At 42.9% G+C, this 27,913-nt stretch overlaps 1 protein-coding gene across 2 annotated transcripts in view; it reads left to right on the top strand.

Annotated features, from left to right (window-relative positions):
* Positions 1-9,946, top strand: part of PTPRB (protein tyrosine phosphatase receptor type B) — an 84,967-nt gene extending 75,021 nt beyond the window's left edge. The window contains exons 33-34 of one of the 2 annotated variants that reach the window (XM_069975193.1): positions 8,588-8,708; positions 8,791-9,946. In XM_069975193.1, the coding sequence (XP_069831294.1) occupies positions 8,588-8,708; positions 8,791-8,813 (144 nt within the window). In that variant the 3' untranslated portion in view covers positions 8,814-9,946. The remainder of the gene's footprint in view (positions 1-8,587; positions 8,709-8,790) is intronic. The other variant, XM_069975204.1, reaches the window with a different exon arrangement.
* The last annotated feature ends 17,967 nt before the right edge of the window (positions 9,947-27,913 follow it).

Raw genomic sequence — 27,913 nt, 5'->3', positions numbered from 1 at the left:
GACTGAGCTGTACCTGACATATCCTAATTCTTCATTGTATCCATGACTGTTGATGCTGTAATAATATTATAATTTTAAGCTGTGCAACTGGCCTTGTCCTTAGAACTACACTGTGATAAACAATACATACCACTTACCATAGACTTTCTGTGGATCTGTACACCACTCACTTAGATGTCTGAGGAAAGGGGCAAAATGATTCTGCTCCTTCAGTTTAGCGGGGATCAGTGGCGTCCCAACACCCACACCCCATCATTTGACAAGTTTGGCATGTCACTAAAACCTTAGAAGTTTGCAAAAAGTATAGTTACCCTTTAAGCAGCCACATTCTATTAACTGAGTGTGACCCAAGGGAGAATATTGTACACAACTGAGCTGCCTGTATCCATCATTGCACATAACATAATGGTAAGGCTGAGGTTTTATGTAACTCTCTTACTAGTTTGGCTAAACATGGCATGGTTTTAAACAGTGAGAAAATGTTATATGAAGATAATTCTGACTCACTTTGACAAAAGTTATTTCATTAGAGAAAACAAAGGTAAAAAGTTTGACAAGAGTCAATGTAGGAGCTCCTAGCTTCCTGCCACTAATAACTAATGAGTATATATAACATAAAGACAAGGAATAATTCCTTGTAGTTTATAAGTAACACGGTCTCCTAAAGCTTTCTCCTAATTTAAAATCAGTACTGTCAATAAAACCTAGGCAACAGGTAATGTTAGCTCGGCATGAGGGGATCGCTATATAAAACACTGAATGTTAATGATCTGCTACTGTTCTTACTCAGTGCTGGGTACACGAAGAAGGTTTTTTCCTTCTGCAGATGGTAAAGCATTTACAATGAAGGAATTATATGTAAAACTGCAATGTTCTCTGCAGAGGATATAAAAGAATAATTAATGCCTAAACTGCTGCTCCAGCTTGCAGAAAGTCCAGTCTTCAGGACTATATATCCCTTTTAGTATGCAAGTGTAGACTCCTAATTCACAATAGTTTGACTAAGATTAATATTTTACTAATTTATCAAATCCAGCAAATATCAGAAAGCAATTATTCTGTAGTTAGTGTCTGCACAGATACTTACCTTAAAGGGCTTGTCCAGTTAGAAAACAATAAGAAACTAATTTTCATCCAGCATATTAGGGAATTACTTAGAAAAAGGGACGGTCCTTTGTTCAGGGCCCTCATCTCTTGGCCAGAGTGGAGAGCAATTAGAAAGAGACGCTCTTCATTTGGAGGACCTCTTCTGTCCTTACACGGACAACCCATTAATATGAATTAGCACTGTGTAATGCTTTATTTTACCTAAATTACAACTGTGGGGGGACTTTGACATCAGCTTAATATCAATGGATCCTTTTTATAAGTAGGGTTTGTCCAAAGCAGAGAACAGAAGATGCTTAATGACATATGCTTTTTACAGGTTTACAGGTCATGAGTAAATTAGGCTGTAGTCCAACTTCTACAAAAGGGGTAGGGAACATTGGCTCTCCAGCTGTTGCAAAACTATAATTCCCATCATGCATGGACAGCTAAAGCTTTAGCTTTGACTGTCCATACATGATGGGAGTTGTAGTTTTGCAGTGACTGCACTGCACTTCTGTATTTTCTTGTTGGTACTTTATGGCTGAACAGTTGCTTAGCACTGCAATTCCTAGAATACATTGCTCTAATTTCCCACCTGGAGCTGTTGCAGAACATATAATGTCACAGCAGATCAGGAGGTCACAGCACCTGCAGTGTTCACTCCCTGGCAGCATCTTTGGCTCAGGCATTGTTGAGCACAAGGCAGCATGCTGTAAGTGCACCTGATTCTCCCTGCATGTCCTAATAAAGATATATATGTATCTGTGCATATGACAGAAAGATGGTGGTGTAGAGTGGGGAGGCTGGTCAGAGCTTGTGACATCCCTTAGAGGCAATGGCGGATTATAATGTAGGCGGTTTGGGCGGCCGCCCGGGGCCCGAGGCTCCGGGGGGACCCATGCCTTGCCGCCCACATTATAATGCCACCCGGGAGGCCCCCACGCCACTGCACTCTAGTGACCGCAAGCATTGTTTCGCTTGCGGTCACAAGAGTCTCCGGCTGCCTCCGGCTGATGCGCGGCTGCCGGGGGTGTCCCGTCCTCTCCCCGGCAGCGTGCGCATCACACAGCTCCTAGTGCCGCCTGGGGCCCTGACTTCCGGTACTGGGAGCGCACATACCGGAAGTCAGGGCCCAGGCGGCACTAGGAGCTGTGTGATGCGGAGATGCAGCTGGAGACTGCAGACGGAGAGAGGATCGACGGGGGAACGCAGGGTAGGTGAGTTATATTTTGTTATTTGTGTGTTATTTACTGACTGGGGGGGCTTCTATAAAGGGGAGAAGAGGGGGACCAGCTATAAGGGGGGAAAGGAGGACCAGCTATAAGGGGGGAGAGGGAAGAGGGGGAGAGGGAAGAGGGGGACCATCTATAAGGGGGGAAAGAGGGGGACCATCTATAAGGGGGGGAAGAGGGGGACCATCTATAAAAGGGGGAAGAGGGGGACCATCTATAAGGGGGGGAAGAGGGGGACCATCTATAAGGGGGGAAAGAGGGGGCCATCTATAAAGGGGAAAAGAGGGGGACCATCTATAAGGGGGAAAGAGGGGGACCATCTATAGAGGGGAAAAGAGGGGGACCATCTATAAGGGGGGAAGAGGGGGACCATCTATAAGGGGGAAAGAGGGGGACCATCTATAAAGGGGAAAAGAGGGGGACCATCTATAAGGGGGAAAGAGGGGGACCATCTATAGAGGGTGAAAGAGGGGGACCATCTATAAGGGGGGAAGAGGGGGACCATCTATAAAGGGGGGAAAGAGGGGGACCATCTATAAGGGGGAAAGAGGGGGACCATCTATAAGGGAGGGGGAGGGGGACCAGCTATAAGGGGGGAAAGAGGGGGACCATCTATAAGGGGGGAAAGAGGGGGACCATCTATAAGGGGTAAAGAGGGGGACCAGCTATAAGGGGGGAAAGGAGGACCAGCTATAAGGGGGGAGAGGGAAGAGGGGGACCATCTATAGGGGGGAAAAGAGGGAGACCATCTATAAGGGGGAAAGAGGGGGACCATCTATAAGGGGGAAAGAGGGGGACCATCTATAGGGGGGGAAAGAGGGAGACCATCTATAAAGGGGGACTATCTCCTATAGGATTAGCACCCTCCTCTCCTGACATCCTCTGTGCTGCTGGGACCTCCCCTATAGATCAGCACCCTCCTCTCCTGACATCCTCTGTGCTGCTGGGACCTCTCCTATAAGATCAGCACCCTCTTCTCCTGACATCCTCTGTGCTGCTTGGACCTCTCCTATAAGATCAGCACCCTCCTCTCCTGACATCCTCTGTGCTGCTGTGACCTTGGGGGGGCAACATCAGGGGACCAGGTGAGGTGGCGATATGTTTATTGGGGGCAGTGGAGGTGGGGTGGGCAATGCTTACTGGGGGTAGCAGCAAGGGACCAAACATTATGTTTATTGGGGCCAGCAGGGAGGGGAGGCAGGCAGTGTTTATTGGGGACAGTGGGGGGGGGGGGGGGGGAGGCGCAGTAGCAGATTACAATGTGGGCGAATTGACTGGGGGGGGGGGGCCCAGGTTGGGTGGACAGCCCGGGGCCCAGGGTACATTTAATCCGCCACTGCTTAGAGGGTGGGGCTAGAGTTCAGGGACAAGATACAATACCACATTTTGATGTTCTTCTATTTCCTGTACTTCGTGACAAGGGTCATAAAACCAGTACAATATGTGATAACATCATTATTTCAATTAATTTATCATACGGTGATAACTTATATAGATACAGTGTCCTGATACTGAAATTACCCTTTAAGGTTTGGTTGACCTGTGGGTAAGAAGTTTGGCTAGAAAACTCCATAGCAGATTTAATTTAACATGTTGCAGAAAATAGTGCAACATTAAAGGGGGTATCCAGGATATGAAAAAACACAACTTCTTGCATAACGCTGCCACCGCTGTCCCTTCTCCTATAAAGGAACAGAACAAAGCTTAGCAGTGGTGTGAATTTTTGGCTTGATGTGCCAAATGTGTTGTCACTTCAAAGTAAGTGAACTCCTATCAAAAACATTCTCTGTGTTAAGCTACTTATCAAATTCATTAAATTGTGATGTCATCCAAGGAACTGCTCCATATACTGTATCAAGTCTACGCTAAGTATTTCCATCAGTCATCGCATATACATGCTTTGCTGGATTATCATATGATAATGATGACAAGGTCACTTTCACAGAATAGAATTCATTTTAGAAGGATTTGCAGTACATTGATTTTAATTTTGAATAAAACATAAACATTCCATAAAAACAATAGAAATGATGTCGCTTTTATTCCAATTATGATCCTTTTACTGCACATCCAAAATGTTCTATGATGTAAAATGAATTACAAGAATAGTCATTTGGCAGAAACAGCCGAAGATGCTTAGGAAAACAGGGCAAAGCTGATCACCCATTTGCATTCTCTTCACCAGTATCTGCTGTAAGAGCGAGTCCCATGTGTCACAATATATTTTAGGAGCTGAACAACAGTGAAACATCTGCCCCCAGGTTGTTTTAATCTCTAAAGCCAACATCACATTGCATGTACTGTGCTGTGAAGCTCCTGAAGAGATGCTGGTACTTTCTCTGTATTTCTTTATATAAGAGAGTATTACCCAACACCTCATAGGTAATATGTACAAAATCCTAGGCCCGTATATACCAGGACCTGAACAGTAATCTGTATTTGCTGGTAATTCAGCTGCCTTTGGTTCATTTTGTAATATATCAATCGAAGAGCTTTCCTTTCCACAATAGATTCATGGCTCTTTTAATGTAAAAACAGTAAATTGTAAAGCACAAGATCATTTGTGAGCATACGGCAATGCAGTCGCTATAGTTTATGATTGGAGCAATTAACAGTAATCAGGACTGGAGACCTTTTTGGAAGATTTCCCAGCAATGTAAATCTTTCTTTTCTTATTTATGCCTTTAGGGACTGTACTAACTTTATCTATAATATTTCATGCACTTTAATTGTCTTCTATTATTCTATTTTCAGTTTTAGACAAAGTATGGCCTTGGATTTAATAAAAAGGGTAGTCCTTAATGCTAACTTACTGTACCAACAGCACAGTCCCATTTAGAAAGTGGTGGTCATAGAGCTGTAGCACTAATCTCTAGTCTTTCTAATACAGTTTCTAGGGTCTTAAGAAATCAGGGGCACAAGCCCTGAGCCATACTGTATGCCCGTCCTGCTTCTCCTACACAAACAACAAAAAGGTTTTATATAATGATTGAATAATACTGCTATACCAGAACCAAATATTACCACTACTCTACAGTGATTGCATAGTACCGCCAACTCTTACAGCTCAAAATGCACGATACAAGGGCAATTGTAATATGCAGCATTGCTAAAGCTAGTTGAATTTCCCTGTAGTTCTACTGTCTATAGTTAAAAGGCCCTGTTCACACATCCACAATTCAGTACACAATCTGCAATTTCGGATTCGCAATCTTGGAAAGAAAATAGGGTCAATGTATTTCAATGGCCTCATTCACACAACCGTAGGTGTGTACAGGGCTGTGATCTGTGCCGCAAAAAAAAAAGGACAGGCCCCAGTGCGGACTGAAATTTCACCACGGACACCCCAATAGAAATCTATGGGATCTGTATTTTTACGGATACAATCCTTAAAAAGTATGGATCCGCAATCCACAAATAGTGACTAGTTTATCATTAAGTAAACTTTTTCATTTTCGCGGATCATCACAAAATATGGATGCAATACGGATGGAATTTTGCAGATTGGGTAAGAAAAAAAATGTGTGGAGTGAAATATATACTGACATGTGAATAGAGTTCACAGTACAGGATTTTGTGGCCATCATTGCCAATGGCCATCAAAATGATGTTTAATGTTTGCTAATAACAGCCATCTATAATGATCATGATTATCAGAAAATATCGGATGACTTTTTGACAGCCCTTTGCAATATTGGCCACATAATCCCATAGTGTGAATTTTTTGCCAAATTAGCAAATTATAGGAACCTATACTGTAGCTATTTACCAGGATGCCACCATTCCATTAAACAGTAAGCATTGTTTCAATCAGTCTCTTCCTCCACATAAAGTCATATTTAATCAGCCTTCAGCTTTATCCCCAGGGCAGCTGCAATGTCTGTACATTACTTATGTAGACCACATACACCACATAGTAAAGCGTCTATACACTAGAGACTTTCACACTCATCTGACAAACTATATTTACATACAGAGAGCCACAAGTGTTCTCTATGGGAAACCAACCTTCATTTTTGCCTATTAGATGACGTGACATTGAATAAATGCACATTAAGGTATAATTTACTTAAAGACATTTTGGTACCCATATGTACCCACTACTGTGGAATACATGTACTGTATGAATGTATAGCCCAGTTCTTTTATGCAAAGTCAATTTAAAATATTCTCAAAACTTGTGCCAACAGTATTCCCGTGCTGTCTTTTACTTTGTTAAATATTGTTTTCATGGTTTAAAATGTCACTGAAACATAACAGAAGGTAACATGATAGAAGTCCATGAGCTGGTATTTGCATTGGTTTCTTGAACACCAGGTCCATTGCTTAATTCCAGTGGAGACATGTGTATTTAGTCCTTATCTATTCCTTACCAAAACCAGTAGAAGCCTATGGGTGAAACCTTCTCTTTCAATAGAAGCCTATGGGTGAGAGCATATCTTGCCTAAAAAGGTATTGGACCTACTTTGAAAGAGCCCCTACTCCCAGATTCTAACTCATGTAGTCTTTTAATTGACTGGATATATTTTGTAGGTATGATTTCTAGGTTATATTCTTACCCTTTTCCACAAATTCTATGCAATGTTTAAAGTGACTCTGTACCCACAATCTGCCCCCCCCCCCCAAACTTCTTGTCCTGGGGATTGTTAGACAGGTGATGCAGTTATTGTCCCCGTGTCAAATTGGCGTGGCCTAGAGTACCCATGTCCTAGGATTGTCCTCCATCCCTCCTCCCTGCCCTCTTCATAATTAGGAATGCCCATAGAACAATCTCTCCTATTCATCACCTGTCTGAACACTGCACATGTGCTGGGTCGTTAAGGCACCTGTGCAGTGTTCAGACAGATGATGAATAGGAAAAATCCTGCCCAGGGGCATTACTAATGATGAGGAGAAAGGGGAGGAGGGAGGGGAGAAGAGACAGAGGGGTGTCGCCATCCTAGGACACAGACACTCTAGGCCACACCAATTTGAAACATGGCTGCAAGTTAAAAAGTTTTTTTTTTAGGACAATAACTGCATCACCTGCCAAATGGACCCCAGGACAGATCTTGGATTAAAAGCAGCTATCCGACAGTATGAACGGTTTAGAGGAGGGGGAAAATTGTGGGTACAGAGTCACTTTAATGTATTCTACGTATGCTCTTAAGCTGTAGTGTGCAAGCTTATAGACCAATTTTTAGTGTGCATGTTTCTTAAAGGGGAAGTCCGGCAACATTTTTTTTATTAAAGTATTGTATTGCCCCCCAAAAGTTATACAAATCCCCAATATACACTTATTACGGGAAATGCTTATAAAGTGCTTTTTTCCCTGCACTTACTATTGCATCAAGGCTTCACTTCCTGAATAAAATGGTGATGTCACGACCTGACTCCCAGAGCTTTGGGGGCTGTGGCTGCTGGAAAGGATGATGGCAGGGGGACACTGAGGGACACAGGGCACTGGAGGGACACTGAGCATCCCTCTGCCATCATCCTCTCCAGCAGCCACAGCCCGCACAGCTCTGGGAGTCGGGTCGTGACATCACCATTTTCTCCAGGAAATGAAGCCTTGATGCAGTAGTAAGTGCAGGGAAAAAAGCACTTTATAAGCATTTTCCTGTAATAAGTGTATAATGGTGATTTGTATAACTTTTAAGGGGCAATAAAAATACTTTAAAAGATTTTTTTGCCAGACTTCTCCTTTAAAGGCCATGGACAAGCATTTTTTATTCTTGCTTTGTCTATATTATGATACAAATATTTTCTCCTTAGGTTTTTATTAAAGATTTTGCAATGTGCTCTACAATGTGCTATATAAGCTCTATTTTCCCTCTATAGTTGTAGACAGCTTTTATGGTTCTCTCCAGCAGACTGTATTTCAATGGTTAAAAGGTAGAAAATATCTCATGATTTCAAATTAGAAGGTTGCTTATGAAAACTAAATATGATCATATTTAGTTCTTAAACAGGAGTTTAATAAGAGTTCTTGCCTACATATCTTCTAATTTCGTTGGAATAATTAAAAATATCACCAATAAATGTATTATATAAAAAATAAACAACATATTACAAAGTGTCTGGAGTACAGTGTGGCTTGAAACACAATACAATATTACTGGCTATTATGGCTACTGATATTGCTGAATATGATACTAGATTACAGAAGATGCTTTTAGGCCATTACAAACATCTAAAACTTTTTAACATTTTTTTACATTTAATGTAGAGTTACATTATGCATATGCCTTATCATATAAATTGTAAATATAATATTTTCTTTGCAGTGCCAATATGTTTACTTGCATCAATGTGTTCGGGATGTCCTAAGAGCAAGAAAACTGCGAAATGAGCAAGATAATCCTGTATTTCCAATTTATGAAAATGTAAATCCAGAATACCATAGAGGTGAGTCCATAACAAAACTTGGCAAATATCTTTTAACTTCAGTTTTTATAATCTGATTTAACAAATCTACTTTATTTTGCAGAAAATGTATATGCAAGACAATAAATCTCCTAACACCATCGGCTTCAATCAAGACCAAGCTCCATTTGGCATCAGACATTGGTCCACATTTATCAGAAGTGGAGTAAATTTAGCCAATTTCTAAGTAAAATCTCAGCTAATGTATGGGCTTATGTTGAGACATATTTATGACTGCATTTGCCCCATTTGATAAATCTGGCACAACATACATCACTGCCATTAACTTTAACTAAGTACAGCACATTCTATGCCAGGGTCTGTAAGAAAGTAGAGAAGCACTTTTTTCATTTGCAACTTTTTTTTTTGCATTTTATAAATGTTACTAAATTCACTTGACTTTCACAAACTGACATACCTGGCGCAGCTTGATCTAAATTCTTATGCACATGGGGGGAGATTTATCAAACTGGTGTAAAGTAGATTTGTCTTAGTTGCCCCTAGCAACCAATTCTACTTTACACAAGTTTGATAAATCTCCCACCTAGTTTTTAAATAAATCAAAAACTGACACTATTTTAGCATTAAATTTATCAAAACAGGTGCAATCAGATGTATAAATGAGGGCAATATAGCATGTCTTCAGTATTTGCCCTGCATCTTGTATTGTATATGTAATATAATTGTACATCCAGTCAAGATTCATGATATATATGTAAATACAGACCTGTTTACAGAGTGCCTAGTTAAGTAGTTTTTGTAACATTGAAGACCCTGGATGACAATTCTGCAATAGCTGACAATTTGCATTGTGTCAATGTTTCCAGCACATTTGGATTAGTGCATTGACATCTCAATGACATATTATCCAATCCGATCTGTGCCAGTGATCTTGTCATCTTTTCTCAACATGCATGTGGCTAAGAACATTATTTCCATGTAAAATAAAGAAAGGGGAACAATCTCTTAGAGGAATATGAGGGGTTTATCTCATAAACCATGAGAAGATTGGGCCTGTCTTCTGAGCTTGAAATGGAAATGTGTGACATAAAACCATAAGGTTGACCTCAGTTTACAATTCAAAAGTGTGGCTTTTGTCATTGCCTATCTTTTTTTTTCTATTTCAAGTAATATTACTCCTTTTTAGGTCATTACAACATATTGGGGGAGATTTATCAAACTGGTGTAAAGTAGAATTGTCTTAGTTGCCCCTAGCAACCAGTCAGATTCCACCTTTTTATTTTTCAAAGACTCTGTAAGGAATGAAAAGCGGAATCTGATTGGTTGCTAGGGGCAACTAAGACAATTCTACTTTACACCAGTTTGATATGTGTATCCTTTGTATATACACAAGACTAGGTTTCTGTGCCTTCAGTGTGACCAAGCTACAGAGCCCTAGTTCCTAAGATATTGGAGACCCCCTAGTTTTATGTTCTTGCACCAATAATGACTATGGCTTTGTCATGCCTACCTTGCCAGATAAGATAACACCAAACATGCAGGGACCTGGGCCATTAGGCTATAGTTCCATATATTCTAATGATGCTAATAATACAGCTCGATATACTAATTGACTGCGAATACTTAAAACATACCAAGTGTATCAAAATGTATTATCCTTTGTGTTATCAAGTCCTGATCCCCCAGCAATGTGTGCACAGCTCATCCCTAAGAGAGGCACTTGTGTACATGGCCCTTAATGAATGATACAACTGCAATATAAGCTATATAGGATTGTGAAAGATTTGTTTTGTACTGTTGGCACTTAACCAGTGGTGCTTCAGTAGCAGAACCCAAGCTACATGTTAAACCACTGCCACTGTGATGTATAAAGCTATTATGTATAAGAACACATATTAAAGGCATGTTCTTCATATATAATATGCAGATGTTAATGTACATTCTAAGCATGCTGAGATAATGTTATCATACTGAATGGAATATAAACCTTAGCACTTGGATACTTCAGTATAGCTCTTTAGTTACTGCGTTCTTAGAAACTGAATGCACTTGTTAGCTCTTTTCTCATAAGAATTGTGATTGCTATACAAATTAATGCTTAACATACTTTGTATCAATGTATAGCCTGAAAATGCCTAATTTTGTGACCTGATATTCACTCTTCCTGGAACATAAAATGACATGCAGTCGCTGCATCTGGGTCACATTTATAAGCAGTATCTGCAAAGGTTTGTTATCCAGGATGCAGGTTACCATGGTAATTAGAATGTTCTTCGCCAAACGGTCAGAACATTATTCATTAGGAAGTGAGTGTTCTGGCTCTGTACATCTTAAAGCAGACTTCCACAATGACTCCACTGTTTGTTTGGAAGCAGGTAAATCAAATAGAAAAGGCTTTTCTATATACTGAGTAATTGGATGGAAATACAGGCATACATATAATGCTCATATATAGTTGTATATTAAGGGAAACTGTTGGCACTATATCATGCTATATCATGTCAAGCCACAGCATGCATGTCTCCTTCCTATCACCCCACTGTCTTGATTGGTTAACATATAGGGCTTGACTTCCAGTACTGAGCCCTGTATATCAATCAATCAAGGCAGGGAGGGATTAGGAAAAGAGGGGGCGTGCATGCTGCAGCTGGGCACTGCCTCCTTAACACTTGATATCTGAGCATTATATAACGCTGACAGATTTCTTTTTAATCACATTCACATTTTGTCAAAGTAAAGAGGTTTGGTCAATATGACAGAAACCAATAATAGTCCTATTCCACGGAAAGATTATCGTCGGTATTCGGCCGATATCGGCAGCTACGGGCGATAATCGTTTCATGGAATAGAGTGCAACGATCAGCCGACATCGTACATGTCGGCTGATCGTTGCAGTTGCTTGTTTTTCAACATGTTGAAAAACAAGCGACTGATATAGCAGTGATCTGCTGCCATCGCTCGGTTGAATAGGTGCGTTGGCAGCAGACGCTGCTATATCCTATGGGCTGCCTGGACGATCAGCGATCACCCGGGCAGCCCCCCCCAAGCTCCCCGCCGCCCCCTCCCACACTCACCCGATCGCTGCAGCCGCGTTGAATAGCGGTGGCAGCGAGCGGGGAACGAGGAGCAAACGAGTGCTGAGAGCGCTCGTTTGCTCCTCTAAACGACCCGTGTAATAGGCCCTTTAGTCTCATTTATTTATACCAGTAAGTACATTTGTACTCACTACACAACTCATTCTTACCTCAAGACCTATATGAAGCTTGGTGATAAGCTAATGAAAAAATACTGTATAGCGGCTCTCTCCTCACTAATCCCACTTGATGCTATTGACTGCTCCAAAGGGGTCATAAATCTACATGATGTTTCTTTAAAATAATGGAGCAAGTCAAAAAAGTTTATTTCAGCCAGTTATCAACACCAAGAGCGGGCAGTGTGATTTGCAGCCGAGCTTCCTTTCAGCTCCTTGGTCTGCAAGTTAGAGTCTAGTGAGTCTTAGTGAACATTTTGTATTGCCAGTTTATTTTATAATAAATCAATAACAGTATGTATGAATATTACTGTATTACTCACTGGCAAATGCCTTGTAATGGAGGTCACATTAGATTTTTGTTTCACATAGCTAGAATACAGCCATGTTTCATCATCTGTATTGTTGTGCCATATCTAATCCCCTTATGTTCCTACTTAAACTTATAACCATAGGGTTTTACAGTAAGCTAAGTTAGGTTAAAGGAAAACTCTAGGGAAAAAAATATTCTTTGTAGACAGGAGTTGGAGGGAAGATAATAAAGAATGTATGCTTACCGGTCACTGTGCCCCCACAGCATCAATTTACAGGCTCTTGGAACCCCCACCGGATGTCATTTTGTCCCCGCTTCCTGGTACACCCCGAGCCAGCTGATGGATTACCCCCTCAGTCAGTGACTGCAGCGGTGTCCCGCCCCAGTCACTAACTGGCTGAGCAGGTATTCCATTAGCTAGGTCATGACATTGCCTAGCAGGAGGATGCCAGCGGGGGTCTGGAAGCGAGGAAGCGCCGCTGTGGAGGCACAGGAACCAGTAAGTATACATTTTTTATTCTGTTCTCCCCACCCCCTGCCCGCACTGTATTTTTTTTTTCGCCAGACGTCTTCAAGCATAATAGCAAGGAGTTTAGGCTGTAATACAAATACTAAACTGTGGAATAGTATAGTTGTACAGAACTTTCTTTATTCAGTATATGATAAAAGTGCTAAAATCTTCATTCCACTCAGTGATTTTAATATGTAGCTTGCACTACATTACTGTAGCAACTATTTGCTTTTAAATTATGTTTATTCATATTTATTTAATTTTACCTGTATTGTTATATATTAAGATATACATGTATTGCCAGTGCTAGACAGACATCCTACTTTGCTGCCAAGCACTATGGCACATCGTAACATCTTAAGGGTTCAATAAATATTAGATGTTTGGGAGGGAAGTATTTTTGCATGTTTTATATTTTGTAATAAAATAGATTTTCCATTGAGAGGAAGCATTATTTGAGTCTAAGTGTTTAAGGGGGTTTAGCAGGCAAAATAGACTGATGAGCTAGCCAAAAGGAAAGGCACCAATTGGCACAGTGCCAACACCAACATCAGTCACTGATTGGCGGGTCGACAATACAGCAAACACAGACAACTGGTCATGGCCCCATCCACTGTGTAGTGTGGGCACCAAAACAGCTGATTGGCATTGGTGCCAGGTGTCACCACCTTGGCGATCAATAACCGATGAGCTGTGGATAGCTTATAAGTCTATTTAGCTCAGAAAACCCTCTTAATAAAACTTGAGTATAGGGATGGCATTGATATTGGTAACTGCTTTAAAATGGACTATATTCAATAGTTTTGTTTACCTGGCGTGGGTCAGTATCTCATCTCGATGACTCACTAATTTTAGGGAAGAATATTAATTTTGCTGCTTCCCCATTAGTAACATCAAGTATAGCCATAATATTTCTGTAGCTATGTACTACAGCTCCAACAAATAAAGTTACTGCTTTTTAGAATAAATTCACCAATGTCAATGATTCAATTGCCTAACCTTCTAATACAGAGAAGTTAGCTAAAATATATACCACACATAGAAAGAATTCCTCTGCCCTGACCTCTCACTCATTTAGAGCAAAAATCATCACAAAAATTAATATGCAAAAATATTAGGTCACAACCAGACATCATTGTAATTCTAAAACTGTTTTAAAGGTGTTTTCTGGCACAAAATGGACTGATCGGCGGAGTTCTGACACCGGCACCTCTGTCAATCAGCTGTTCAGTGCCTGCAGTACACAGTGAATGGAGTTTGTCTCCGTCCACTATGTAGCGGTGGCGATGTGTAACTTCAGCTCACCTTTTCACTTGAAGAGGACCTGAGCTTCAGTTACAGTTCGCCACTGCTACACAATGAACAGGGACAAACTGCTTCTCGCCTATTTAATGTCCAATGTCAGCACTGTTCCGATAAGTGATTGATGAGCTGTCCTGTGGATAGCCAGTTTGGTTTGGAAAACCTCTTTAAAACTATTGGGTATAGTAAGCACATAAAGCATGTACATCTAAATGTTCTATTGGATAGCTCCAAGTGAAGGTCAGAAATATACATACACCGTATGTACATGTATGTGAGTAGAAGACATTGCACATTTTTTTGTGACAGTGTTTCACCTAACATAATGGGAGTGATGTGATGTATAAATGAAAACTAGTTCAGTTGTTTGTAGCAATCAATGCACTTTCAGCTTTTACTTAAAAAAAAACAAAAAAAAAAAAACAAGTTAATAAAGTAAGGTAGCCTTGTGATTGGTTCCTATGGGACAGCTTCCCTTTACACTAGCTCTGTCCAGCAACTTTGTTTGGGATAATAGGAGTACTATTCCAAAATGTTGTATTTTTGCTCAAATTCAAATGTAGCAATTGCCTTATTTTACAAGGAGTGAAACAATGTGAAAATTCTTAAAGATGTCATGTCATTTGTGAGCTTTTTCAGTGGTTGTGTTTACTCTTGCCATACTGGTTTGTATATAACATGGGAGTTCAATACTGTGTTATTGGACATTTTTGCTATTTCAGTTACAATGTAATAAGAAATGTAATATGTTTTTTTATTATTATCCCCTGTGATAAAACCTGTTATGTCTGCCGGCAGTCCACATTCAGTGCAAATAAAAACAAAAGAAAAGCTTCACCCTTCTTGTCTGACCAGTCCTTATAATAAGATCAGTGAGTGATTCCTGCTCATAGGGTATAAATGACTCCTGATAAGCTGCCATTTTGGAATTAGCAATTTAATGCTACAAGCTTGGTTGGCCAACAAAACACGCTTGCTACAAGCTTGCTACAAGCTTGGTTGGAAATGTATGCATAAGATGAAATCAACTATAAGGGTGTGTTCACATGTACAGGATCAGCAGATTTGATGGTGCAGATTTGATGTTGTGTTCAGTTATTTAGATAAAATCTGCTGCGGATCCGAAACATCAAATCCACTGCGATATGGTACTTGTGAAGCTACTCTAATAGTATTTTGATGGTTACTATAACTTGGATGGTAGGTGAACTCTTAATATGATACAGATGATTAGATGGCCCATTTAGAAGAGCAATTTTGCAATCTATAGATGTGCTATACATTATATGAATACGATGAATTATTTATTTATTTTTTATGACAGATACACTCATCTTCAGCACTAATCTTTAAGATTACTGACCTGAAGTTATAGAGTTACAATAGCAATTAAGGACAGTATGTTATATAAAACTAGATCACCAGGACACTGTAATACTCATCCTGGCTACTGCAGAACAACTTTAAGAAGAGTAAGGCCACTAAAATTCAGTCAAATGTGTGGCTTTTATAAAGCCTTAGTAAGGAAAACTGGGACCTGGATGAAGGACAGGGACAGGCAGATAGTGTGAGCCTGAACGCTAGGCCCCCAAGACTGTTCCTGCTTACTTGCCAGCCCAACTATGGCCGGTCGGCAACAACTGTGTGACGTTCCCTTCTTAACTATGTAAGTGAAACACAGAACAAGACAAGACAGAAAAACACAATAAAGAGTATTCTGGCAGATACAGGTTAAACCAGAGATAGCACAACGGTATATGAACAGCAGGAAAAAATGGAGGTCAGAAGGACAGGCTAATAGGTTAGAATTCCAAGTAATTCAATATACAAATGCCAGCTCAAGCTACAAGAGACTATCGTCAAGAGCACAAGTGGACTTCTTATGAGATGCCAGAGTCCCGGTCCAATACATTATTGGACCAGCCCTCTGACCTCGAGGCCACACAGAACCCAGACTGACAGGGAAGGGAGATGAGTGGCAATGGAAACTGTTTATCATTACTTAGTCTAAACCATCTGCAGGCTAGCAGAAGAAATCAGACGGGTGTGGTGGAACCTGTCAATCAACACAGCAAGTACTGTAATCAGAAAGAGTAATGGTACGAAACATGCACACTAAATCATGGCCAAAGGCGCAGTCTTGGCCATAATTTACAGACAGAGGACCGCACTGAGGTCTGAACAGGCACCGACATAACAGCCATGGAATTTATTAGTGACTTTACCTTGTTAGAAAATTACAGTAGCAGGAACACCATACAGATGGAAAATACAGTTAACCTATTTAATAGCTATAACAATCACATAATCCTAGTAGCAAGTTCATAGGTCTGCTAAAGTAAGATAGCAGATTTCCTACCTTCACATTTCAAATGAAGCAATATTATTCAAAATATGCTAAGAAAAGTTCAATTTTTTTTTTATAAGGATGACATTTCATTAGAGCAATAGTACTGGCAGCATGTACTTTGGCAATTACTGACTTCAATGTGCAATATGATTTATTTATCTGCACATTCTAGGTATTCACAAACTAGGAATTGCTCTGGCCAAACTCTTTAAGTAATGTAGGTTCAAATGTTCATTTCAGTACCAACTGAAATGATATTTAGTGATGCATGCTGGAATATAACCCAAAGCCAAACAAGGTCAGACGCCTAGCACCCCCAGGCATGCTGCACATTTTAGCCTAGAAGTTTATACACTATGCAAATGCTTTTTTGTATTATTTTAAGTGGCTGCTTAACTCTTCCATTACAGGTGACCCTCCTACAATGATTGATAGGTCCTTTATAAAACACAAATTATACTGACTTTCAGTTTATCTACCTTTAATTAAAACACTGAAACTTTGTGTGCCGTTTCCTTATACTGTAGGAATGTAAGGCTGAACTAATACTTGCAGTGTTACTTTTGTCAGTTGTACTGCTTATAACACAATGGGGGGGATTTATGACAGGGTGTAAATATACACCTGGTGTAAACTGCCCACAGCAACCAATCACAGCTCGGCTTTCAGCTCTGGTAAAATATAAGAGGAGCTGTGATTGGTTGCTGTGAGCAGTTTACACCAGGTGTATATTTACACCCTTTTTATAAATCTCCCCCATTGCCTTTAAGAACTGACAGTTCATTTGCTGCCTAATTTATCCTGTCCCTAAATACTGTAGGTGCCACTGTTGTAATATAATCAGCGTTATTCCCTGAATGTCACCAGCACTGCACATAGTCATTTGTAACTACTTGCAAACTTAAACAGTTGTCCTGCCTTGGACCACTTTTGGTAAATACTATAGATGAGCTGTAGAAGTTGGATGCAGCCCTAGGAAGTCCTGGAAAACATGGATACAGCCTATGGCCATGTTCACATGACACGGCCGGTGTCAGAGAAGATCATCCCGGTTGGCACTGCAGTACCGGCCGGATGATCTTCACTGCTGCTGAACTCGGATGCGGGCGCATCAGCGTGCGCCTGCATACAAAATCCTCCCTGCACACAATGGAGCATGCGGGTGGAGCCACCCGCTCCATTGTGTGAACTCACAGGTTCAGTTTTTATGCAGCGCCGCTAAAGATCCCAGCCGGAGTGTATGTGTATACACTCTGGACACTATCACTGAAAACATGTAGATCTAAGACTTAATAAATTTTATTAGGTATACATTAAAAACGTGGTCCACAATAAATAGTTACCATATAGGTCAATCAATTAGAAATAAAAGCGGCACTAAACTAAAAATCCATAGTGTGTTTCACAAATCGTGAGATGACACATCATACCCCTACCAACAAGTATATATGCCTTACAAAGTAGGTGGTGGCACCTATCTGCCACCCCTGTCTCTACGCGTTTCTCCCCTCTGGGATCATCAGGAGACCAAACAGCAACAAGCACATAAATGGGGTCAAGACTACCACTAATCAAACATGTCACTCTGGACAATAAAATATAGATAGTGGGAAAGCACTGACAAATTCATACTTTACCCTGTGGTGTCAAAAACATACACAGCTCGATCAGGTAAAGAGTGTCACAATGGACAAACAGTGCAGTAATAAAACCAGGCTCACACAGAGCCACTCACGATCCCCGCGACCAGATGTACGGTCTCGTATAGTAGTGCCGAAGACCTACTATACGAGACCGTACATCTGGTCGCGGGGATCGTGAGTGGCTCTGTTGTTGCAAATCGGCTTGCAAAACGGCCGTGATTAATACGAAACTTACATAGTGTGAACATAGCCTATAGCCTATGTATCAGTGTATTCCAGGCAGCCTAACCGCTGCATCCAACTTCTTCAGCTCTCTCTAGTGAAGTATATTAGGCATGAAAAAAGCCCTTGACTTTTTTCATGACTGCGCTTTTGTAATGATTTTTTGAAAGAATTGAGAGCTAGTAAATATCACATCCTTTATGAGTCCCATTGAGAAGCAGTGGCGTAGCTACTGCGGTCGCGGCGGTCGCGCCATGAAGGGGGGCCCGCGGGGCCCCGCGAGGCCCTCCCGATCAATCACTCTTGTGACCGCAAGCATTGTTTTGCTTGCGGTCACAAGAGTCCGGCTCCGTCTTCCCCCGGCTGCTGCGCGGCTGCCGGGGGTGTCACGTCTTATCCCCGGCAGCGCGCGCATCCCAGAGCTTCCTGCGCGCCTTGGGCCCTGACTTCCGGTTCCGGCGCGCAGGGAGCTCTGGGATGCGCGCGCTGCCGGGGATAAGACGCGACACCACCAGCAGCCGGGGACAGACCAGGAGGAGTGAGGATCAACGTGGGAGCGCGTTGTCAGGTTAGTTAAGTTTTGTTTTTTTATCAGCCTGCAGGGTGGGGGGAAAGAGGGGGGCATCTATGAGGGTGGGGGGAAAGAGGGGGGTAATCTATGAGGGTGGGGGGAAGGAGGGGGCATCTATGAGGGTGGGGGGGAAGAGTATTGCATCTATGAGGGTGGGGGGAAGGAGGGGGGCATCTATGAGGGTGGGGGGAAGGAGGGGGGCATCTATGAGGGTGGGGGGAAAGAGGGGGGCATCTATGAGGGTGGGGGGAAAGAGGGGGGGCATCTATGAGGGTGGGGGGGAAAGAGGGGGGGCATCTATGAGGGTGGGGGGGAAAGAGGGGGGGCATCTATGAGGCCGGGGGGAAAGAGGGGGGCATCTATGAGGGTGGGGGGAAGAGGGGGGCATCTATGAGGGTGGGGGGGAAGAGGGGGGCATCTATGAGGGTGGGGGCAAGGAGGGGGGCATCTATGAGGGTGGGGGCAAGGAGGGGGGCATCTATGAGGGTGGGGGGAAGGAGGGCGGCATCTATGAGCGTGGGGGGAAAGGGGGGCATCTATGAGGGTGGGGGGAAAGGGGACCATCTATGAGGGTGAGGGGAAAGAGGGGGGGCATCTATAAGGGAGGGGGAAAGGGGACCATCTATAAGGGAGGGGGGGAAAGGGGACCATCTATAAGGGAGGGTGGGGGGAGAGGGGACCATCCATAAGGCAGGGTGAGGAGAGAGGGGGCCATCTATAAGGGAGGGGGAGAGGAGGCCATCTATAAGGGAGGGGGTAGAGGAGGCCATCTATAAGGAGGGGGCAGAGGAGGCCATCTATAAGGAGGGGGCAGAGGAGGCCATCTATAGGGGAGGGGGTAGAGGGGGCCATCTATAAGGAGGGGGAGAGGAGGCCATCTATAAGGGAGGGGGTAGAGGGGGCCATCTATATGGAGGGGGGAGAGGAGGCCATCTATAAGGGAGGGTGGGGGGAGAGGGGGCCATCTATAAGGGAGGGTGGGGGAGAGGGGGCCATCTATAAGGGGGGGTGGGGGGAGAGGGGGCCATCTATAAGGAGGGCAACATGGGGGGAGAGGGGCCATCTATTTGTGGGGGCAACATAGGGGGAGAGGGAATACACAGAGGGGGGCATATATTATTAGGGGGTCACATAGAGTCAGGCTACCCACTAAAGGAGGGTGTAAAGGGGCCAATACAGAAGTGCAGTTTGTAGAGAGATGAGGATGGTGCCAGTGTGAAGAGACTAATATGTCTGTCTGGCAGATTCCGTGGATTCGTGGCTCAGAGAAGTTCTGATAACGGCCCAGGACGGATGGAGAAGATAAAAAGGAAAGAACTCCGATCAGAGAAGACGTCTCCTGTGAGTCACCTGATATAACTGCACTGTAATGTATATGGTGTATAGAACCTGTGTAGAGCTGGGGCCACCTCTATATGACTGGGTGAGGTGATTTAGTACACTGGATTTGGTCAGTAACAATATGGTGGTGATGGTAGTGGTTGTGGTGTGGCAGTAATGTTTCCTTCCTATATACTGGTATTACTGGTAATATAGGTCTCAGTATACAGGATTTGGTCGGTAACAGTATGGCAGTAATATGTACGGTGATAATACTTTCTCTTCCAATATGCTGGTGTTAGTGGTAATATCTGTCTTGGTGTGTGTGTGTGTATATATATATATATATATATATATATATATATATATATATATATATATATATAAATATATATATATATATACACACACCAATAGCATCACTTGGTCGTGAAAGGAGGGGGGGGGGCCCAAGTTGGCCTCTCGCACCAGGGCCCAGGAGACATTAGCTACGCCCCTGATGCCAGACCCTCATGTGGTAACCAATAGGTGTATGGCCTATAATCCAGGTAACAGTACATGACTACTGAGGAAGAAATGGGAGCGTGGTTTCGGCCACATGCATTTCTCCACATGTAGAAACATTGTCTGAATTGCGTTTTTCATGGTATATACCTGCTTAGTTTGCGTTCACACCTACAGGATCTGCAGCAGATCTGCAGCAGATTTGATGCTGTGTTCAGTTATTTAAATGAAACTTGCTGCTGAAAATCAGCTGCAGATCCTGTAGGTGTGAACGCACCATTAAAATATAAAAAAATTTCCACATTGAATCAATGATTAGAGCATTTTGCATATTGTCTGAAAGAAATTCTCATCATAGGATTGGTAGATTGGTAGGAAATAGCTCCAGGCATCACATTTACCACCGTTATACCAGATTTGACCAATACTGTCATATTGTGACTGGATAACACTGCTATACCAGACCTGACCAAAACCGCCATACTGTGACTGGATAACACTGTCATACCAAACCTGAACAACACTGCCATACTGTGACTGGATTACACTGCCACACCAGACCTGACCAATACCACCATACTGTGACTGGATAACACCGCCATACCAGACCTAAACAATACTGCCATAATGTGACTGGATAACACCGCCATACCAGACCTGACCAATACCACCATACTGTGACTGGATAACACTGCTATACCAGACCTGACCAATACCACCATACTGTGACTAGATAACACTGCCACACCAGACCTGATCAATACCACCATACTGTGGCTGGATAACACTGCCACACCAGACCTGATCAATACCACCTTACTGTGACTGGATAACAACGCCCACCAGACCATAACAATATGTCATGGCCGCGGCGGCGTCCCGTGCTCGGGGACGCCGCCGCAACCGCCATCCAGCTCAGGCAGCCGCCGGGGTCCTGGTGCAGGGACCCGGCGCTGCTGTCTGTTCGGCCCCGGGGGGCGCCTCACCTCGTCCCGCTCCTCCTTCCGTCTGTGCCGGCCGGCGCGCACGTCCCCGCCTCCTAGGGCGCGCGCGCGCCGGCTGTCTCAGATTTAAAGGGCCAGTCCGCCCCTAATTGGTAGTTGCACCCAATCACTCCCTATAAATCCCAGCATGCCCTGTCCCCTGTGTTGGAGCCTCTACATGCTTCCCATAGCGTTTGGCCCAGCTCCCTGTTGTTCCTGATACCTGTCCGCTACCTGGTCCCTAGTCCTTGTTCCTGATTCCTGTCCGCTACCCAGTCCCTACTCCTAGTCCCTGGTTCCTGCTTCCCGTCTCTCTGCTGTTCCTGTGTTCAGCCTGTCACCTGCGGTACGCTTACACGCCACTGTCAGTACCTGCTCCTGTCACGCCTCGCCTGCCGTCTCCAGCAACCAAGCCAGGGGTAGCGACCTGGGGGTCGCCTGCCGCAGCAAGTCCATCCCGCCTTGCGGCGGGCTCTGGTGAAAACCAGCGGCCCCTTAGACTCCGCTCCCTGGTGAGGTTTGTGCCATCGCTGGTGCCGGTCCAGTGGATCCACTACTCCGGGCGTTACACAATACCACCTGTGACCATCTGGGGGTTACTCACTCGCTGGGATCGCCATCTCCCAGGTCAGAGACGGTTGGAACATCAGAAACTTCAGTCCAGTCAGCTCTGTATGCTTTTAACTGACCTTTGCACCTTTTAAACACTTTGCAAATAAAATAAAACCTAGCCGTCTAGCCACTGACTGTACACCACAGCTTCCCTAGCTGTCACTTCTGAGTCTACTGCTCAACATTACCAGCTCCACTGGTCTCACCAAGACTCCTTGGCTGCAGCTCCCACAGGCCTAGCACTGCCTGTGTTCTCCCACCCTGGGAGTCTTCACCTGGAAGCCATGACCTGGGAAGCACTGAAGTCTCTGATAGAGCTCCACCAGGTGGTTTCAGAACCTTATCAGCTCTTAGGTTGGAGTGGAGTATATGGACCAGAAGCTCCACCTGAACCCCAATTCCTACTCCAGAGGAAGAGTACTGCCTCTTAAAGCCACACCATGCCACACGCTATTCTGTGACTGGATAACATCGCCACACCAGACCTGACCTATACCTCCGTACTGTGACTGGATAACACCAGGGGGAAAGGGGACCATCTATAAGGGAGGGTGGGGGGAGAGGGGACCATCCAAAAGGCAGGGTGAGGAGAGAGGGGGCCATCTATAAGGGAGGGGGAGAGGAGGCCATCTATAAGGGAGGGGGTAGAGGAGGCCATCTATAAGGAGGGGGCAGAGGAGGCCATCTATAAGGAGGGGGCAGAGGAGGCCATCTATAGGGGAGAGGGTAGAGGGGGCCATCTATAAGGAGGGGGAGAGGAGGCCATCTATGAGGGTGGGGGTAGAGGGGGCCATCTATATGGAGGGGGGAGAGGAGGCCATCTATAAGGGAGGGTGGGGGGAGAGGGGGCCATCTATAAGGGAGGGTGGGGGAAAGGGGGCCATCTATAAGGGGGGGGGGGAGAGGGGGCCATCTATAAGGAGGGCAACATGGGGGGAGAGGGGCCATCTATTTGTGGGGGCAACATAGGGGGAGAGGGAATACACAGAGGGGGGCATATATTATTAGGGGGTCACATAGAGTCAGGCTACCCACTAAAGGAGGGTGTAAAGGGGCCAATACAGAAGTGCAGTTTGTAGAGAGATGAGGATGGTGCCAGTGTGAAGAGACTAATATGTCTGTCTGGCAGATTCCGTGGATTCGTGGCTCAGAGAAGTTCTGATAACAGCCCAGGACGGATGGAGAAGATAAAAAGGAAAGAACTCCGATCAGAGAAGACATCTCCTGTGAGTCACCTGATATAACTGCACAGTAATGTATATGGTGTATAGAGCCTGTGTAGAGCTGGGGCCACCTCTATATGACTGGGTGAGGTGATTTAGTACACTGGATTTGGTCAGTAACAATATGGTGGTGATGGTAGTGGTTGTGGTGTGGCGGTAACATTTCCTTCCTATACACTGGTATTACTGGTAATATTGGTCTCAGTATACAGGATTTGGTCGGTAACAGTATGGCGGTAATATGTACAGTGATAATACTTTCTCTTTCAATAAGCTGGTGTTATTGGTAATATCTGTCTTGGTGTGTGTATATATATATATATATATACACACACCAATAGCATCACTTGGTCGTGAAAGGGGGGGGGGGGGCCCAAGTTGGCCTCTCGCACCAGGGCCCAGGAGACATTAGCTACGCCCCTGTTGAGAGGATATCATCTGGTGTTGAGTGATATTTTCAGAAATCAATGGTAAATCATCAACGTTGAGTTTAGTAAGATTCAGTGACAACTTAGCTAAAGGGATTAGAGTTCATGATGCAATCATAACAATGTTTAAATACCACTGCGCTTCACCTGTCATCTTTTCTAAGGCTTTACTTTGCAGTTCCTAAGTAAAACTGAAATTCACCTCATCTGACACTGCTGCATTGATAAAAATTGCACAATATACATTCTTTATACTGTTACCCAATGCTAATGAATTGTAAACAAGTTAATATATTATAACTTATAAGTTATAAATTATAATTTATAATATAATTTATAATATTATATTTTTTCTATTACCCCTTCTCACCATTCTAGGCTATAACATTTCCTCCATCCTCTCTTTCTCCTTGTTGCTGTTGAGATAAGTATTCTACGACTCCAAATGGTTCAGAGAGGAATTAACTCCAAGTCCAGTGCCAAGAGAGAACATCCTATGTGCTGGGGGCCTGGGCATGGCTTTTACCTACAGGATCTGACTACAAATAAGGCTGACTACTGATGGCAACAAGAAAATGTATACCAGTAACACTTACACTCAGGGTTGAAACAGTACTAAGAAGCTATCACAGGCTCATTTATACACAATACCAATAAAAGAGTTACCAGCTAACAGTGATTCATCCGACAACTATCACTTTCAACACTATTATGTACATGCTCATTCATTTCAGCTAAGCATGCTTTTTACACTCTGCTATTGTGACAGGCAGCTTACACCCTGACACCCAACACCAGGTACTAAATATTTTAATAAGAATATACTGTACATGGGGGGGGGCTTAGTTACATAGGGGGGAACAGAAGACTGATCTGTATAAGAAACACTGTGCAGTAGCGCTTGATCAGAGCAGGGACTGCAGGGCTGCAATTCCTAACACAAACAATGCCTTGTCGCCCCTTACTGCTGACACTCCAAAGAAGTGAATATAAAAGGAAAGAGGATACATTCATTTTTATGAAGTTATATTACAAAGTAATACCTCTTGCAATGTAGTAATTAAAAAAGGGAGTACACTTTTGGGCTATTTTCACAATTATCTCTTTTCTTAAAATAACAACCACCATTTTAAAATAATGGCCGTTGTTTTCATTCCTCAATAATTCCCATTGAAGTCCATGGAAACAACGGCAATTAGTTCTCACAATGTAATGTTTGCAGCAGCTGTCAAATTAATGAACAATGCAAAGAGAAAAAATGAAACACTGCACTCACCGGCATAAATGACTTCTTTATTCCTTATACATGTGCGGACATTGTGGAGCAGACGCCAGCTGGGTGCGGGTAACAGGCTTGTTTCGCGCTACTGCGCTTCAACAGGTCATTTTTTCTCTTTGCATTGTTCAGTACGAGGACTGTCCTTACACTAGCACCGCCGTGCACACTCCCGATCATCACCTGTTTGCAGTGGGTAGCAGCTCCAGACTGTAATGCCGACAGTTTTTTACTTTGCTGTCAAATTAATGTTCATGTTTTTAATTTGAGGGCGTTGTTACAGTAAGTGAACATCAGACATTGTTTTATGTTGTTCACACACCATCCTTTCACTGTCTTTTATACTAAATTCAATAGACCTTTAAAAAAAAGACACACCCAAAAGGGCCATCATTCCGGCAAAGTATGTTAAACAACGGCCGTTATTTAATACTAAAAACAACAACCGTTACTTTGAATCAAATAACGGCCACTGAAAATGGTTGTGTCAACATGGTCTCACACTGTGACTGAATTGGAAAGCCATTACATAAAGACACTAGTCTGCCTGTAAGTAATTTCCATTTAGAAAAAAGATTTTGATAACTGTGTTAACCTTTGGTGCCAGACATCAATGCAGTTATGTAATTATGTATGTTGTATATATCGTGGAGTAAATGCTCAAGGCTTGCCAGAGAAAATCTAAATTAAGCCAGCTATGACCTTGGCAATATGATTTTAATATATGTGCAAGTAAAAATCATTGGGAACGATAAAATATAATGTTCTGAGTAATAAGCTACAAATCAAATATGTGTCATGTTCTATACACTTATGTATCACTATCCAAAAGGAAAGAGGAAATGATCTTCAAAGTGGGAATGTGAACTATATCAATATTTTGAGTAATTAAGACAATGAATGAGGTGAGACAATTACAATGAAATGTGTGCAGCACTGGAAGCTTGGAGGATTCAGCACTGTTATCCAAGATGAATCGCAAATTCCCTATTTTGAACTATTTCCCTAAATGTTAATAAAATATTACATCTTCACATTCCAATGTATTTTATGTGTTAGTAATAAATGTCAGCTTAGATTGATATTCAGGAAAGCAGGAAGGTAGGCTGCAGACTGCTCCATCAGAGAGCTCATCCATCTGATAGAATGAGCACTAAGCAGCATCAGCAACATACAGCTACAAAAGACAAATAGTCCAAAGTTTTTAATTGAAACCAATTGCAAATATGTTTTAGTTATTAAAATACATATAATGCAATAAACAAAAGTGTGCAAATGTGTATAATTACTTTGGAGGTTAAAGCAAGTGCATGGAGCAGGCTCAGATGCTTCATACACAGTGGGTGATGACTGTAGGGAAAGTGCATATGACCACTGAGACCAGTGATTGGCTGCAGTGGTCCCTTGAGTGTGTATGAGACGTCATCAGGGCACTTCCATTAGGGACTACAGAGTAGAGAAAATAGCAACGGGAAAGGTATGCTTTGTTTTTGGAGAGTTAAAGGTGAACTCAAGTGATTAGATAAAAAAATAATATGCACAAAAATCATATAGGTGAACTCACTGATCTCCCACCAATTGTTTGAAACTAGGGATGGTCCGAACCGAGTTCGGTTCGGGTTTGTATGAACCCGAACTCTCGGTAATGATACCCGCTGTCTGCCCGCTCCGTGCAGCGGGCGGATCCAGCGGGAGAACCGCCTGGAAAACTGCGATACAGCCATAGCCTCGCAGGGTTCGGACCATCCCTATTTGAAACCTTTCCCCCACCTTTCCCTTGTCTATGTTGCTCCTAGCCCCAGATTCAAACTTCTACAAATCCCAGTTTCATATCATGGCATCCTGCTAGGTATCTCCCAGCAGGCAATGCACCTCAGAACCAACTGCTAGGTATCTGCCTCTGTCTTCTGGTATCTGGCCCTCACTGGCTCGATCTGCTTCTGCTTTGCACAGTAAACATAGTATCTATCTATTCATCTTCATAGATTGGAGAGAGAGATGAAGCAACAGTGTCTCCTTTCCCCTATACTACTCAGGAAAGGTTGTTGGGGTTACCGCTTGCCTGGCAACTGAAAAGACATAGATCAAGTGACCTTTGTCTTAGAAGGGAGGGGGAGGACAGAGGAGTGGAGCCAGCAGTGAGGATTTTCTGCATCTTCAGGGTGTGAGTCTAGATGTAATGCAGACAAACGGCCCAGTTCATGTAATAGAAACCTATTACAAACAAGCTTGGATTGTGGGTGTGGATTGAAAAGGGTTAAATCTTTTTTAACCTGAGTTCCGCTCTAACAGACAGTGGACAGCAGTTTGTAGAGAAGTAGTTAAGATTATTAAGTTGATTTCTGGGTAAGGAGTCATTTATGGTAAATGAAGGGATTTAAACAATGATAGGAATCACATAGGTTAATGAATGGAGGGAAGTAGTTTAAAACAACAGTAAGCATTTAACTATGTTCATTAGGCTTGGTCAATGAGGCTTTACTATGCCCCTAAAAAACATTGCAACAGTTATAGCTGATGTACAGTTTACTATAAACAATAAATTGTGTCTGATAATTTGTAAACATTGTTTTATTTTATAAATAATATCACAGTATACATGACAATAGAAAGTAAAACAACAAGAAATGTCAGACAAGTATAAGCAAACATAAGAAAAAAAAAACACAGACTAAAACAGTTAACGAATGTGTGGGACAAATGTTTGGGATGAATTAT

Source organism: Dendropsophus ebraccatus, chromosome 1 (genome assembly GCF_027789765.1).
Source record: "Dendropsophus ebraccatus isolate aDenEbr1 chromosome 1, aDenEbr1.pat, whole genome shotgun sequence".
Classification (NCBI taxonomy): domain Eukaryota; kingdom Metazoa; phylum Chordata; class Amphibia; order Anura; family Hylidae; genus Dendropsophus; species Dendropsophus ebraccatus.
The sequence above is the reverse complement of the archived record's forward strand: the minus strand, read 5'-3'. Positions and strand labels throughout refer to the sequence as shown.